Source organism: Carcharodon carcharias, chromosome 22, assembly GCF_017639515.1.
Source record: "Carcharodon carcharias isolate sCarCar2 chromosome 22, sCarCar2.pri, whole genome shotgun sequence".
NCBI lineage: Eukaryota > Metazoa > Chordata > Chondrichthyes > Lamniformes > Lamnidae > Carcharodon > Carcharodon carcharias.
The window spans coordinates 12,316,852-12,332,062 of record NC_054488.1 but is presented as its reverse complement, the minus strand read 5'-3'; the positions used below and the strand labels follow the sequence as shown (position 1 = coordinate 12,332,062).

General features: G+C 43.3%; 1 protein-coding gene across 2 annotated transcripts in view; it reads left to right on the top strand.

Annotated features, from left to right (window-relative positions):
• Positions 1-12,967, top strand: part of elac2 (elaC ribonuclease Z 2) — a 61,016-nt gene extending 48,049 nt beyond the window's left edge. For both annotated transcript variants that reach the window (XM_041216936.1, XM_041216937.1), the window contains exons 22-24: positions 3,023-3,101; positions 10,819-10,963; positions 11,729-12,967. In XM_041216936.1, the coding sequence (XP_041072870.1) occupies positions 3,023-3,101; positions 10,819-10,963; positions 11,729-11,995 (491 nt within the window). In that variant the 3' untranslated portion in view covers positions 11,996-12,967. The remainder of the gene's footprint in view (positions 1-3,022; positions 3,102-10,818; positions 10,964-11,728) is intronic.
• Positions 12,968-15,211: the final 2,244 nt, after the last annotated feature.

Genomic DNA, 15,211 nt, shown 5'->3' with positions numbered 1-15,211 from the left:
TGGCCCGATATCCTTCTATACCCATCCAGCAAAAATCTATTGATCCCAGATTTAAAGTTATTATTTGAGCTAGCATCTCCTTTTTGTAGGAGAGGGTCCCACACTTCAGCTACCCTGTGAATGAAGTGTTTCCTGACTTCTCTCCTGAATGGCCTGCCTCCGATTTTAAGGTTATGCTCCCTTGTCTGAGACTCGCCCACCAGTGGAAGAAGCTTATCTCCATCTCTCCTCTATCAATTGCTTTTAAAATCCTAAAAAGCTCAATTGAACACCCCTTTTACCTTCTGTATTCCAGGGATTACAAACCTGGTTTATTCAATCCTCATAACCTAACACTTGAAGCTCTGGTAAAAGGGGATGTGTTATGTATTTATTTATTTTTTTCTGATGCCTGACAATTTTTTGAAACCGGTGTTCCATTTTTGCTTTGACGTTGTATTCCTTTATATTGAATTACAACTCGCCCAGTCCAGTGCCAGATATTTAAGGGATTAAATCTAATGATAGGCTGGGGTGTGGTGAATGAAGAAGGAAGCCCCTTAATTGGTTTTGAGGCTCATCTACACAGTTGTGACCTCCCTTCTTGTGGTCAACGGCAGCATCAGGTCCTTCCCCCTCTCCTTTGTTGGCTGTGTTCATTGAGTGTAGGGTGTAGCCCTCCTTGTGCTATTTCATGAAGGGTTTCTGTCAGCCACTGATGCGCTGACAAGCCATCTTGTCAGTCAAGGTTGACCAGGAGTGTCTCCCGTTCTTATTTGCTGCCATGTGCATCTTGGAAGGATTTTTTTTTTTATTTCCCTAAGAAGCGGTAAAGGAAACATTCGGAGGGATCCGGGTGTCCTAGTGCATGAATCACAAAAGGCTAGTAACTGGGTCCAGCAAATAATTAGGAAAGTTAATAGAATGATATTGTTCATTGTGAGGGGAATTGAATACAAAAGTAGGGAGGTTATGCTTCAGTTGTACAGGGCACTGGTGAGACCACATCTGGACTGCAGTGTATGGTATTGGTCTCCTTATTTAAGGAAAGCTGTAAATGCGTTAGAAGCAGTTCAGAGAAAGCTTACTTGGCTAATACCAGGAATAGGTAGGTTTTCTTATGTGGTGAGGTTGGACAGGTTAGACTTGTATCCAGTGGAGTTTAGAAGAGTTGACTTGATTGAAATCTTTAAGATCCTCCTGAGGGGACTTGACAGAGTGGATATGGAGGGGATGTTTTCCCTTGTGGGAGAACCTAGAACTAGAGGGTCACAATTTTAAAATAAAGGTTCGCTCACTTAAAACAGATGAGAAATTTTTTTTCTTAGAGGGTCATGAGCATTGGAATTCCCTTCCTCAAAAGGCAGTGGAGGCAGAGTCTTTGAATATTTTTAAGGCAGAGCTAGATAGATTCTTGATTAACAAGGGGGTGAAAGGTTATCGGGGGGTAGGCGGGAGGTTACAGTCAGATCAACCATGATCTTATTGAATGACGTAGCAGGCTTGAAGGGCTGAGTGGCCTATTCCTGCTTCACGTTTGTAAAGATTAGATTGATTATCAGCCTGCATTGGCCACATCATAAACGTTCGTTCCAGGATCAGGTCCTGGAACAGAGACACTACCCGCTGCGCCACAAGACCTCCCCATCAGGGCATTATCTATCCTTATAGTACAACCAGATACAGCTTTTCTGTTAAATGTTCCCTTTAGTGGACATGTCAGTCAGCAGTCATCTTGTATTAGCTGGCTGACAACCTTGGGGCACAAAACAGGTCGTTATTAATTTTTATTTCACTGGGGATTTTGCCACCTTTTGGGTTGGTCAGTTCACCTTCTCGGAACGGACTGAAGCATCTAAAAGTATCGGGGATGATGAGGTCCCTTGTGTTATTATCACAATTTTGTGGCAACTTTTAACCGCCTGCTGTGCAAGATGGCTTTTTCAGCACTCATGACAGATAAAGGTTGATTTCAAATTCCTTTCTGTGTAGCACGGTGCCTTCTGTTAGTGTTTTCTAGGCCTTATTTCTGGTTTATTTCTGAAACTCAGCTTATATCTGCAGGCACTTACTGGAACACTCACTTCTTGAGCTGATTCAAGTGATACCTTATGGTCCCTTGGTGTTTGTGCCAATACTGATTCACTCTGTGAGGAATGCTAGCCAGCCCTACTTGAATCTATGTCTAATTAATGCAATTCTTTTCAAGTATGTAAGCTTTTTGAAGATGATCACTTGAACGCATGGACCTCGCCACTAAACCCCTAATTGGTTTCATGTGCTCTTACAAAATACTGTTGATATAGCTTTTTGTATTTTCCACTATCCCAATTTCTCGTGAGATTCCTGTAAGTGGGACATTCCATGTAGTTCAAATTGAAGACAGTTGTTCTAGATGGTGCTTGGGAACTCATAACCATGTTTGATGAAACATTTCCAATTCTGGGAATCTTGGCAAAACACCGTCAAATATTGATTACCATCCCCATGGACCAGTGTCAAAAGAATATAAGATCATCAGAAATAGGGGCAGGAGTAGGCCATTCAGCCCATTGAGTCTGCTTTGCTGCTCAGTAAGATCATGGCTGATCTGATTGTGGCCTTAATGGCACTTTCTTGCCAAACCCCCTGACCCTCCCTTGTCAATCAAAAATCAATCGAACTCAGCCTTGAATACATTCAATGACCAATCTTCCACCGCTCTGTGGAAGAGAATTCCAGAGAGTAACAGCCTTCTGAGAGAAGGAGTTCCTCCTCATCTCCATCTTAAATGGGAGACCTCTTTTTTTTTTTACCTGTGCTCCTAATTCTAGATTCCCCAATGAGGGGAAACATCCTTTCAGCATCTACCTTGTCAAGCCCCCTCAGAATCTTTTATGCTTCAATTAAGTCACCCCTCATTCTTCTAAACTGCTTCGAGTATCGGTTCGACCTGCTCAACCTTTCCTGATAAGTGCCATTTTCATGGAGATTGGAGAAGTCTGCAGATTTGAAGACCAATGCTGCTGCTCTTTGTTTGAATAGTGTCTGTTTTGCTGACCAGGGCAGAATGCGAACCTACTGATTCATGAGGCCACGCTGGAAGATGGGCTGGAGGAAGAGGCTGTTGAGAAAACTCACAGGTAAGGGCGGAATCTGAGAGCGGCTGCACATGTTTACTTTGCGAATCCACTGGAAATGTTACACAAAACTGCTAAACCTACCTGTCCTGTCCTGCAGGAACTATAACTTTCTTTTTAAGCAAAGAATAATGCTCATTTGGAGGGCTGGTGCAGACGCAATGGGCCGAGTGGCCGTCTTCTGCGCCGTAACAATTCTGTTATACCTTTCCCCTTTCCCGGTTATTGATCCAGAAGAGTGCCTGGAAATACTGAGATTTAGGCTCGGATTTTCGCAGAGTTGGAATGACCCTGGAGCCATTTTAAAAGGGCGGGTGGGACCCGATTCCAGGGTTCTGGCCCCCATTCCCAGTGCCCCTAATTGTTGCTGGTAGCAAGCCCGCACTCTGCATTCCCGACTTAGTTGGCTCCTTTGTGGGGATAGGCATCTCCCGGAGCCCCAGCAATTTTTGTGGAGATGGGCCAGCTTTCCCATGGATCTCTATGATTTGTTGTGAACTATAGTCTGGATTCGGAAAGTTTTTGATAGGTATGTTCAAACACTCTTACCCATGCTCTCCATGCCAACTCATGCCTCCCATTCACCTCCATGGCCCCTTTATAGCCCCTTGCCAACTCATTTCCCCACACCCCTCCCCTTAATTTTACCCCTGGCCCCTTATAGTCCCTATGCCACCTCAATGCCAACTTGTCCCCCCCCCTACTTACCCCTTGGCCCAGATGCCAACTCACAGCCCTTCCACGCCAATTTATCCAGTATACACTATGTACAGAACCAATGAATCTTATACTGGATCGGACTCGACTGCGATTCCAGCCTTTCTTAAATGCGATCCCCTCTTTATTTATGAAATAGGAGCAGGAGTAGGGCTGTTTTCCTTCAAACCTGCTCCACCATTCAATAAGATCATGGCCGATCTGACTTGTGCTCTCAACTCCACTTTCCTACTTGTCCCCCAAAATCCTTGTCTCCATTTTAGATCCAAAACCTGGCTTCATCAGCCTTGAACATATTCAATGACCCAGCCTCCATTACACTCAGGGGTAGAGAATACCCAAGATTAAAGGTCCTCTAGGGGAAGAAATTCCTCCTCATCTCTGTTTTAAATAGGTGACTTCTTATTTTGAACCTGTCCCTACGAGCAACCCCTACTCCATCCCACTTCCAGGTTCCCCCACAAGAGGCAAGATGCTTGCAGTATCTACCCTATTACATCCTCTCAGGGTCTTGTATCTTTCAATAAGATCACCTCTCATTCTTCCAAACTCCAACGAGTATGCTGCCATCCTGCTGAACCTTCCCAATGCAGGTATATCCTTGCTTGGATAAGGAGACCAAAACTGTGCACAGTATTCCAGTTGTGGTCTCAGCAATGCCCTGTACAGTGTCCTAATGTCAAAATCCACCCCTCTTGCAATAATGGCTATTGACTATTTAAATAGAGAGGGACTACAGAATACTACAGTACAGAGGGTTCTGGATATCCTTGTATGTAAACTTGGTTTGCTAATTATCTGTTGCACCTGTATACTAATGTCTTGTGACCCATTTACAAGGATATCCAGACCCCTCTGTACTGTAGTATTCTGTAGTCCCTCTCTATTTAAATAGTGCTTTTCTATTCTTCCTACAAAAGTGGACAACCTCACATTTTCTCACATCACACTCCATCTGCCAAATTTTTGCCTAGTCACTTAACCTATCTATACCCTTTTGCATACTCTTTATATCCTACTCACAATGTGCTTTTCTTTCTATCTTTGTACCGTCAACAAATGTGGCTGCAGTGCACTCTGTTTCTTCATCTGAGTAATTAATATTGATTGTAAATTATTGAAGCCCCAGCACCGATTCCTGTGGCACCTCACTAGTCACAATGGAGTCAAAATGATCCATTTATCCCGACTATGTTTCCTGTTAGTTAGTTAATCCTCTATTCATGCTAATTTATTACCCCAACATGATGAGCTGCTATCTTGTGTAATAACCTTTTATGTGGCACTAATGGCCTAATTTCTGCTCCTATGTCTTATGGTCTTATGTTCTTATGTATCAGTTGCCTTTTGGAAGTCCAAGTACACTACATACACTGGTTTCACTTTATCCAACCAACTTGTTACATCCTGAAAGAACTCGACTAAATTTGCCAAACATGATTTTCCTTTTGCAAAACCATGTTGAGTCTGCTTGATTGTCTATGGTTTGCTACTACTTGCTTAATAATTCGAGCATTTTCTCAATGACAGATGTTGAGCTAACTGGCCTATAGTTTCTTGCTTTCTGTTCCCTTCCATTCTTGAATATGGATGTTACGTTTGCGGATTTCCAATCTGTTGGACCTTTCCAGAAACTATGTCCTTAATTCTCCCTGAATTGCACTAAGTGTGCTCGCGGATTTTTGCGCCATTTTGTCTGCTTCCTGCCTTATTAATTATGCAGCTACAGGAAACGCACCGTATCATTGGTGGGTGGCCTCTGAATCACCCGTTCCTCACTCCAGATGCCGTATCCGGAAGCCGTGCACACAGTCCTCAATGCTTGTAGCCCAGGACTCCAGTGAAGACATGGCCCCGAAAGCCAAGAAGAGTTCAGTCACCTGTCAGTTTTTTGGAGGCCCGCAATGATGTCCCCTCACCCCGACTCCGGCCACAGGAGGTCCAGCAATCTCCGCACTCCGGCTCGGGAGGCGGTGGCAGTGGTGGTCTGCGAGGTTGGTCATCCAGTGCAGAAAGAGGATAAATGATCTCATCCATGCCACCAGGGTAAGGCAACCATCTCGTCACTAAACTCACAAGCCCATCACACATTCACTGGCATCTCCCTCACTGCCAGCTTGAAGGATATCACCCCTCACTCTCTCTCATCCACCCTCACATCTCCATCTGGCCTCATCTCCTCTGGAAACTGCCTTCTCAGCCCTCACCATCTTGAGGCCACTTGCACAGATCAACACGTGCCCCCCAAACACACCCTGGGATACTCTCCTTCCCCAGTACAGCCCTCACTCTGCAGCATCTTCCTTTGCCTGCTTCCTCTTCCCCAAGCAAGCCCTATCCCTGCAGCCATTGAAAAACCACCCCTGCCTTACGGCTGGTCTGGTGGGTAGAGACCTGCACGTGAGCCTCCCTGAAGATAATGTGGTGCTGCCGGTGAAGCCTGGCACTGATAACTGTAAGCGCTGCTCGAAGCAAGGTAGGCAAACAAACCTCAAAGTCTCGAGTGAAGTGCAGCTTACCAGATGCACGTTGCTTACGTACCATTGTGAAACACGTCGGCGTGATAGCTCGTGATCCAGCGTGTGGGAATAATTCTGGCGAACAAGACCTTTAATCAGATTCTAATGTATTGGAATTAGCTTCCTGATGTGCGGCTGAGAGAAACGCCATTGACAGGTGGTGCGCATGATCGCAGACTGGTTTTATGATGACCGATTTTTGCGGCCTCCCAATATTTTCCACTCCTGCCCGCTATGACTCCTGCCGCAAATGTGAGCGGAAAATCCTGGTATATGCATCCGCTCTCTCTGCAGCCAATTCTTTTAAGACCTTAGCGTGCAGGCCATCGGGTCCAGGGGACTTGTCAGTTTTTAGCCCCATTAATTTACCTGGCACTTTTTCTCCAGTGATTGATTTTTTTTTTCAAATTCCTCCCTACCTTTTGCCTCTTGATTTTCTACTATGCTTGGGATGCTTTTTGTGGCCTCTACTACGAACACAGATACAAAATACTTGTTTTAAGCCGCTGCCATTTTCTTGTTTCCCATTGTTAATTCCCCAGTTGTCTCCTCTAAGGGACCAATGCCCGTTTTAGCTACCCTTTTCCTTTTTATATTCGTGTAGAAGCTCTACAATCAGTTTTTATATTTCTTGTTGGTTTACTCTCATTCTAACTTTATTTTCTACCTCAGGGAGATTGAATGGAAATGGAAAAAATTAAGTAATCGATTTAAAAATGTATTCAAACATGTCCCCTCATGAGTTGAGACATGTTTGTAAAGGTGGGAAAATTTATTTAATTGTTTTATAAAAGCTTCAGGGAACCGCCCGTGGATGAGGTTTCCTGAAAAACGCGAAGGCCGCTTGGGGTTTTTGCCTTAAGATTGGACAGGCAATGTTCTTAAATACTTTATTTACATCCTTAATAGGCCGTTGACATTTCGGCGAGCGCGCAGCCGACTCTGGCGCGCGCCCGCCAAATGAAATATCGCGATGATGTCGGGACGCGCGGCTGATGTCATCGCCCGTCGTTTTACGCATCAGCGTGTGGGGCCCACCCCCGCACTCCAACCGGAAGATTCAGCTCTTTTGTGTTTGAGGAAGAGTGAAATCGCGTTTTTACAATGAAGGTGTCAAGGGGTTTTGTTTACCTTTCTGCTTTGCCAAACATTGAGTCAATATCAGGAGGAGTGTCTTTGATAAAAACAAAAAAACTGTGGATGCTGGAAACCCAAAACAAAAACAGAATTACCTGGAAAAACTCAGCAGGTCTGGCAGCATCGGTGGAGAAGAAAAGAGTTGATGTTTCGAGTGTCTTCTTTGTTCTTCCTGGAGACAAGATTATTCAATCCACAGGAAATGTCTGGTAGTCCTTGGAAGCCATGTTGACTTTTAGTCTTTTAAAGTGTAGCTTTTTAAAAAAATATATAGTTTTAAGAGTCACAATAACGTCACATCAGTATGGCCCTGACACCCAGCTTCGAGAAGCTGTCTCAATGCGGCTGCTCCCAGCATCCCCCGTCTCTAAGCCCGCCACCGTGTTGGTGGGGAAATTTCAGCCCGTGGTGCCAGTTCGAGAAGCCACGGGCTGTGCACAAACATGAAAACACGAGGTTGTACATTGCTGGAGCCTTAATGCTGCCCCTTGCACACTAGAACCTTACAGCAGCTAAATGTTTCTTAATCCTCTCATCATAAATGTTTTAAGATGGTGTTTCCAGTCTGTCTACATAAATAGGTTAAATTGCTCGGGCAGAGTAGCAAGCATTTTGTTCGTTTAATTGAAGTTTTACTTATCTCTTCTCATTTCCCAGTAGAAAGTCCATAAACTTCCCGAAAATAACACTTTTTAAGGTTAGGTATCTTAGTCCTGGTGAATAAAACACCAGTTTCTAATTTTTGTTCTTGTTGACATAAGGACCCCCATTATCCTGTATAGCGCAATAATTACAATAAATCTCCCCTCTTTTCAGTTTCAACAATGTGCCTTAATCTCTACGTCTTTGCGGGTTCAACAGAGTGTTGGTAAAAAGATGTGGGTACAATAGTTCTTGATGGAATTGGAGCTATACCTCAGTACTAAACCCAGCCACTGGACATTCCAAATGGACGGATGGGTTCCAGTATTGGCCAAACTGTCGGAATCTTAGTAACACGTATACCTTAATACCAACAAGATCAGGCAGATTGGCGTTAGGTGGGATGTTTGCATTGTGAGGTAGCACTTTGCAGCGGTTCCATGACATGAGCCTTGGCAATCAAAAGAGGTCCGTTTTGAAGGATTCCAAAGCTGCTGCTCTGAATAGAAATGCTTTAGTGCTCTGAATAAGAGCACTAGAAAGAGGAGCACGAGTAGGCCATTCAGCCTCACGAGTAGGCCATTCAGCCTATCGAACCTGCTCGGCCAATCTATAAGAACATGACTGATCTGATTGTGGCCTTAGTGCGCTTTTCTAGCCTTCCTTACATCCCGCCCCCTCCATAACCCTGGACCCACTTGTGATCGAAAATCTTACCTAACACAGCCTTGAATATATTTGGTGACTCAGCCTTGACTGCTCTCTGTGGAAGAGAATTCCAAAGACCAACAACCCTCGGAGAAAATAAACTCCTCCTCATCCCCATCTTAACTGGGTGAGCCCCTTAATTTTTAAATTGCTCCCCCTAGTTCTAGATGCCCTCACGAGAAGGAACATAGTCTCAGCATCTACCCTGTCAAGCCCCCTCAGAATCTTAGATCATCTCTCATTCTTCTAAACTCCAGTGAGTATAGGCTCATCCTGCTCAACCTTTCCTTATAAGACAAACCCCTCACCCAAGGAACCCTGGTGAACCTTCTCCGAACTGCTTCCAATGCAACCCTTTAAGGAGGTCAAAGCTGTTGGCACTCCTGTGCGTTCCTGGGGGCTGTTGGCTTCACTAATGGAAGGAATGTCTGTGGGAAAACTAGTCAATGGCTAAATTCCATGTCATTTGAGAAAGAGGGAAGGTCATTCTGTCCTGGAACCACAAAGAAAAATATGGCTTCACTCCAAGGTTAGTCGAGCAGCATTGGGAACCTCCCACTAAAATCAGAATTCCTCAAGAGACCTGAAGTTATGAATCATGGATGAAGGAAGGGACAGTTCAGATATTGCAATAGTGTAAGTCTGAAAAGAAAGAGTGCTGGGTCCAGAATAACCTCAGATGTGGGAAAAAGTGGTAAGTTCAGATAAAAAGAAATGAAAATAATCTGAAGAGAAACTGGACGTATGGCTGGAAAAATATTGCCTCTTGGAAGTTTTTACACTTGATTGGTGTCATTGAGTTTTTTTTGCTCCTGGTGAATGCTACAGAAAAATAAGTCATAGACTATATTATCCATGCAGAAGGAGCAGAAGTGCCTGCAGGGCTGATCAAACATGACTTCTTCGTTTTGTGGGGACAGGGCTTCCTCCGTTCTAATTGAGGGGCAGGATTTTGTCCTTTGGGTCGGGATCCCTAAATCAGGGAAAACGGGGGTCACAACCCCTCACTATATGGAGAACAGCCCCCCTGCTGGGCAACAATTTTTCCTGAATTAGCTAATTAGTGCCAAAGGATGATCTGGACATCCAATTTAAGGCCAATAGGAGGCCCTCCAGCTTGAAAGTTCAGGTAAGAGAGAGGGCATCTGGATCTTTGAGGTGGCCTCTCCCCAACTTTTTAAACTTTCAAATTTAAACATGTCTTCAGAAGCACCAGGAGGACAGACCCCTCGGGACAGCCTGAAGCAAGGCTGGCAGAAGGGCTTCTAGGTCTGCCTGGAGCCCTAACCCCCACCCCCTGGCCTGCTCCTGGGAGTCCATTTCTAGGTAGCTGGTATAGCCTCCGGGGCCTCTGACAGAAGGCCTTAATAAGTCTTTAATTAGCTCAATTGACTACTGGCCCACTTCTTCACTCGCCCCTCCTCTCTTGCCCCACCCCACACCCCCAATCACTGCCGAATGATCCTGCCTGAGGAGTTGCCCCAAACGCATTGGGTTTTTAATGAGAAGGAAGATCACCTTACATGCTCTACTGCCTTCAGCTTTCTCATAGATCTCTCATCACCAACTCTCGATCCATGGCTCTGAAGCTTCCAGCTTCTTTGATTTGTTCTGATTTCCTTGTGTTTACCCAAGTGGAAGAAAGCTAGTGAACATGCTGCTTTTAATTAAGTTCACTTGTAATTAAACTTTCCCTGTACAGACTTTTTCAATAATACTTTGTTATTGGGGGCTAGCTTATAAAATTGATGCTGAATATTCAATTTGTAGCCTTTTTGATTCTGGTAGTTTAACTCTGTCTGCACACATGAATATCGATGATTTGTAGGACAAATGATTTCTCCCTCTGATCCATGCTGAAATGGCATCTTTAACTCCTTTCACTACCTTCGCCAGGACCTCGCACTACATGTTCCAAAATACTTACCCCAGGATTTGTTGCTGAAGGTCTGCCAGCTTCCTGTTTTAACCCTTTGTTTGCTCTCTTTATGCTTCAGCACCACCTCCCAAGCCATTGATGTCGGTATGAAGATGAATGCCAAATTTATAATGTTAAATCACTTCAGCCAGAGATATGCCAAGATTCCCCTCTTCAGTGCTGACTTCAATGAGAAAGTGGGAATAGCTTTTGATCATATGAGGGTAAGAACTCTCTTCTTTATGAGTGTATTGGGGTAGATTCATCATGGTTACATATCCTGCAAGGCATTAACATCAGTCTATGAAAATGACGGGCAGGTAAAGACTAGCAGCGGGATTTTGCACACCCACCGCTGGGATTTTCTGGTCCCGCTGCAAGTCAGTGGACTTTGGCTGGGGCACCGCCTCACCCTGGGCGGGTCTCGCCCGCGATAGGGCCAGAAAATCTTGGCCTAGGTGTCCCATCAAGCCTGCCCCTCCACTCCCAAGATCAGGTGCGTCACAGATTCCTGTAGCCGTGTAATAATCCAGGGAGGGGAAAAACCTTGTAGGACCAATAAGGGGGAAAATTTGGATAATTCCTTTCTGATTCTGTCATGGGACTGACTAGATTGCTTTACGGAGACCCAGCATGGTTTGGATGGGCTGAATGACGACCTCCTGTGCTGTTATAACCCTCAAGTTATTCAAACCAATCCAGGAGATGACATTGGCTATCTTTATGTGTGGCCATTATATATGGCACTGCAAATTCCTTTTTTAAAAGTTTATTTCAATGATTCAATTAAAATTTATGCTGTAATTAGATCTCTGTGGCAATGGAAATCTCCTGACAGCTTTATGTGGAGTCAGCATTGCTGATGGGCCAAGATTCTAGCTTGCCTGACTCTTCAACATGATGACACCAACTCCCTTTTTAATAATGAGACCTCAGTGCCGTACTCGTCATGCCAACTCAACTGTAATCCAAAAATCATTTCTGCGCAGGTTCGGTTTGACGATTTTGGGGTCGTGCCAAAACTCATCCCGCCCCTCAAAGCCCTTTTTGCGGACGAGATTGAAGAGATGGAGGAACGACGCGAGAAGCGAGAGCTTCGGCAGTTGAAAGAAGCCCAAAGTTCTTTGAGCACAAACGGGCCTGTGGCCCAGGGACCATCCGTCACCACGAGCGCAGCCGAGGCAGTCACCAAAAAGAAACGCGAGGTTGAAGAACCTGACCAAGACCTGGACCACAAAAAAATAAAACTAACTTGAGATACCACTGGAAAATAATTAATTATTTGGAAGACCTGGTTCATTACCCTGGAGAGCTAGTGTACAGGAAAGCAAACATACAGGAAAGCAAACATACAGGAAAGCAAACATACAGTACGGGACAAGAGATTGAGCTGATTTTAATTTGGGGTATAAATGAGACTGTTGTGTATAGTGTTTTGCCATCAGGGTAAAAATGACTGTGGCTCGAAATAATTCAGGTTATATTTTGGTTTTTATATGGCACAGTAATTTTATTTATGAATCGGGGGCCCAGATACTTAGATACCTGACCCCCCCCTTTTTGGAGATTGGCCTTTCCAGGCCACTCCAATAAAGAAATGGCGCAAACATCCCACATTTTTCTCACTCCAGTTGAGGAGGACAAATAATCCATAGTGTTATGTTGAATTTTAGGTTGGGAACCATATGCCTGAAGTCAGGTTTTGAAGTTTTTTTTATTAAAAAGCACCCTTTTTTATGTTACTTAATCCCATTTTTGATTCCACTTGTGAAGTAAGTTGCGCATAAGTGTTCCTTTCCCTGGCTCCTTCCATTTTCGTCTCCACTCTGCCATTGTTGCTTTGAAGTGTTATCTACAGGGTGCAAAACAAGACTGAATTCATTTGGCACCTGATGCTTCCTTCCCTTGGAAAATTCCTCAAACCATGTTGAGTGCAGCTTTAGAAACAATTCCAGTTGCGATTAGGAACTCCTCGTGTCTTGAGTGGAGAGAATTGAGAAATTCCCATGTCTTATTCCAAAACTGGGGATAGTGTGCATCGATCTCCATGTGTGGTATTTATTGCAGGGGTGAGCAAAAGTTATTTTTGACATCTGTAGAATGGTTCACAAGCAGTCTTCATGAAGATGAGCATAAACATTCACTTTCCTCATTAGTGCTTGTACCAGATATATAATTTATTTTGAAACCAGAGTTGAATCTTTAGAATAATAAACCAACTTCTTGCAGATTTGTGGTGCTGTATGAGAATGTTATATTTCGGTGTTACCAGTTATTTTTAAAGAAATCATTTCCACGGCAGCATTGCTGGAGCAATATTGGTGAAATATGGATAGAAGCTCGAGATTCTTGCCAAACTCATTATCATGCTTAAGACTTAATTCTGATTTTATCTTTGCCTAATTTTTTAAAAACTGTCTTTTTGTGTTGCTGTTTCAAAATTGTGATCAGTATTGCTGTTGGGATTTCTTTTGTTAAAAAAAGCCTCAAATCAAAATCTTTTTACGAATACAAACTAGGAGCAGAAGTAGGCCATTCGGCCCCTTGAACCTCCTCCGCCATTCAATAAGATCATGGCTGATCTGATTGTAACCTCAACTCCACACTCCCACCTACTCCTGATAACCTTTCGCTCCCGATAACCTTTCACCCCTTTGCTAATCAAAAATCTGCCTACCTGTTCCTTAAAAAAAAATTTAAAGACTCTGCTTCCATTGCCTTTTGAGGAAGAGAATTCCAAAGACTCATGACCCTCAGAGAAAAAATTTCTCATCTCTGTCTTAAATGGGCGACCCCTTATTTTTAAACAGTGACGCCTAGTTCACAATTCTCCCACAAAAACAAATATCCTCCCCATATCCACCCTGTCAAGACCGCTCAGGATCTTATGTTTCATCAATCACCTCTTACTCTTCTAAACTCCAGTGGATACAAGCCTAGCCTGTGCAGCCTTTCCTCATAAGACAACCTGCCATTCCAGCTATTTGTCCAGTAAACCTTCTCTGAACTGCTTCCAACGTATTTACATCCTTCCTTAAATAAGGAGACCAATACTGAACACGGTACTCACTAGTGCTCTGTATAAACTGAAGCATAGCCTCCCCACTTTTGTATTCAATTTCCCTTGCAATAAACAAGAACATTCTATTAGCTTTCCTAATTACTTGCTGTCCCTTCAGCCTAATATTTTGTGATTCATTCATTAGGACACCCAGATCCCTTTGCATCTCAGCTCTACAATCTCTCACCATTTAGATAATATGTTGCTTTTTTTATTCTTCCTGCCAAAATTGGCAATTTCACATTTTCCTACATTGTACTCTTTTGCCAGACCTTTGCTCACTCACTTTATCTATAATCCATTTGTAGCCTCCTCTTCACAGCTTACTTTCCTACCTTTGTGTCATCAGCAAATTTAGCATTCATAACTTTGGTCCCTTCATCCAAGTCATTTTATATAAATTGTAAAAAGCTGAGGCCCCAGCACTGATCACTGTGGCAGACCATTCATTACATCTTGCTAACCAGAAAGTGATCCATTTATGCCTATTCTCTGTTTCCTGTTAGATGCCAATCTTCTATCCATGCCAATATATTACCCCCTACACCATGAACTTTTATTTTCCTCAATAACCTTTGATATGGGACCTTCTCAAATGCCTTCTGGAAATCTAAGTACAGTACATCCACTGGTTCCCCTTTATCCACAGCATATGTTACTTCAAAGAACTCCAATAAATTGGTTAAACATGATTTCCCTTTCAATAATTATTTTGACTGTCTGATTACCTTGAATTTTTCCACCTGTCTTGCTATAACACCTTTAATTTTAGCTTCTAACATTTTCCATATGACCAATGTTAAGCTAACTGGCCTGTAGCTTCCTGCTTTCTGTCTCCCTTTTTGAATAGAGGAGTTACATTTGCTATTTTAAAATCTAATGGAACCTTCCCCAAATCTAGGGAATTTTGGAAAATTGCTTCTACTTCCAATTGAAATCAATATATTATGGAACCAAAGAATGTGAGGGGGAGCAGAATTAATGAACATTTATTTCTATCAATGCCCTATGAAATCATCCCTAAAGCATGTACATTTGTTAAGGGGACAATCAAAGCATGTATGAAGAGGAGGTGATGGTTCTCCATTGTGTGCACACTGCCCTGCCATCATCATTTCTTGCCACTATTCAGCTTCTGTAATAAAAAGGAAGTGGGAATTTTAACTCTTGAGGATCACTCTTGAATTTATAGGATGTTACTTCTAAACCTGTTTTAATCACAGATAATTATTTACATGATAATGAAAAAATCTCAAACCCCCTCGTTCTGGAATCTAATACAGCACCCCTTTTTCACTGAACTTTTCTGAAGGGATGTTGTTCAATTTAATGGTGATAGACTGGGAAATGTTGATGTACAAAGGGATCTGGGTGTCCTTGTACACCAATCACTGAAAACAAACATGCAGGT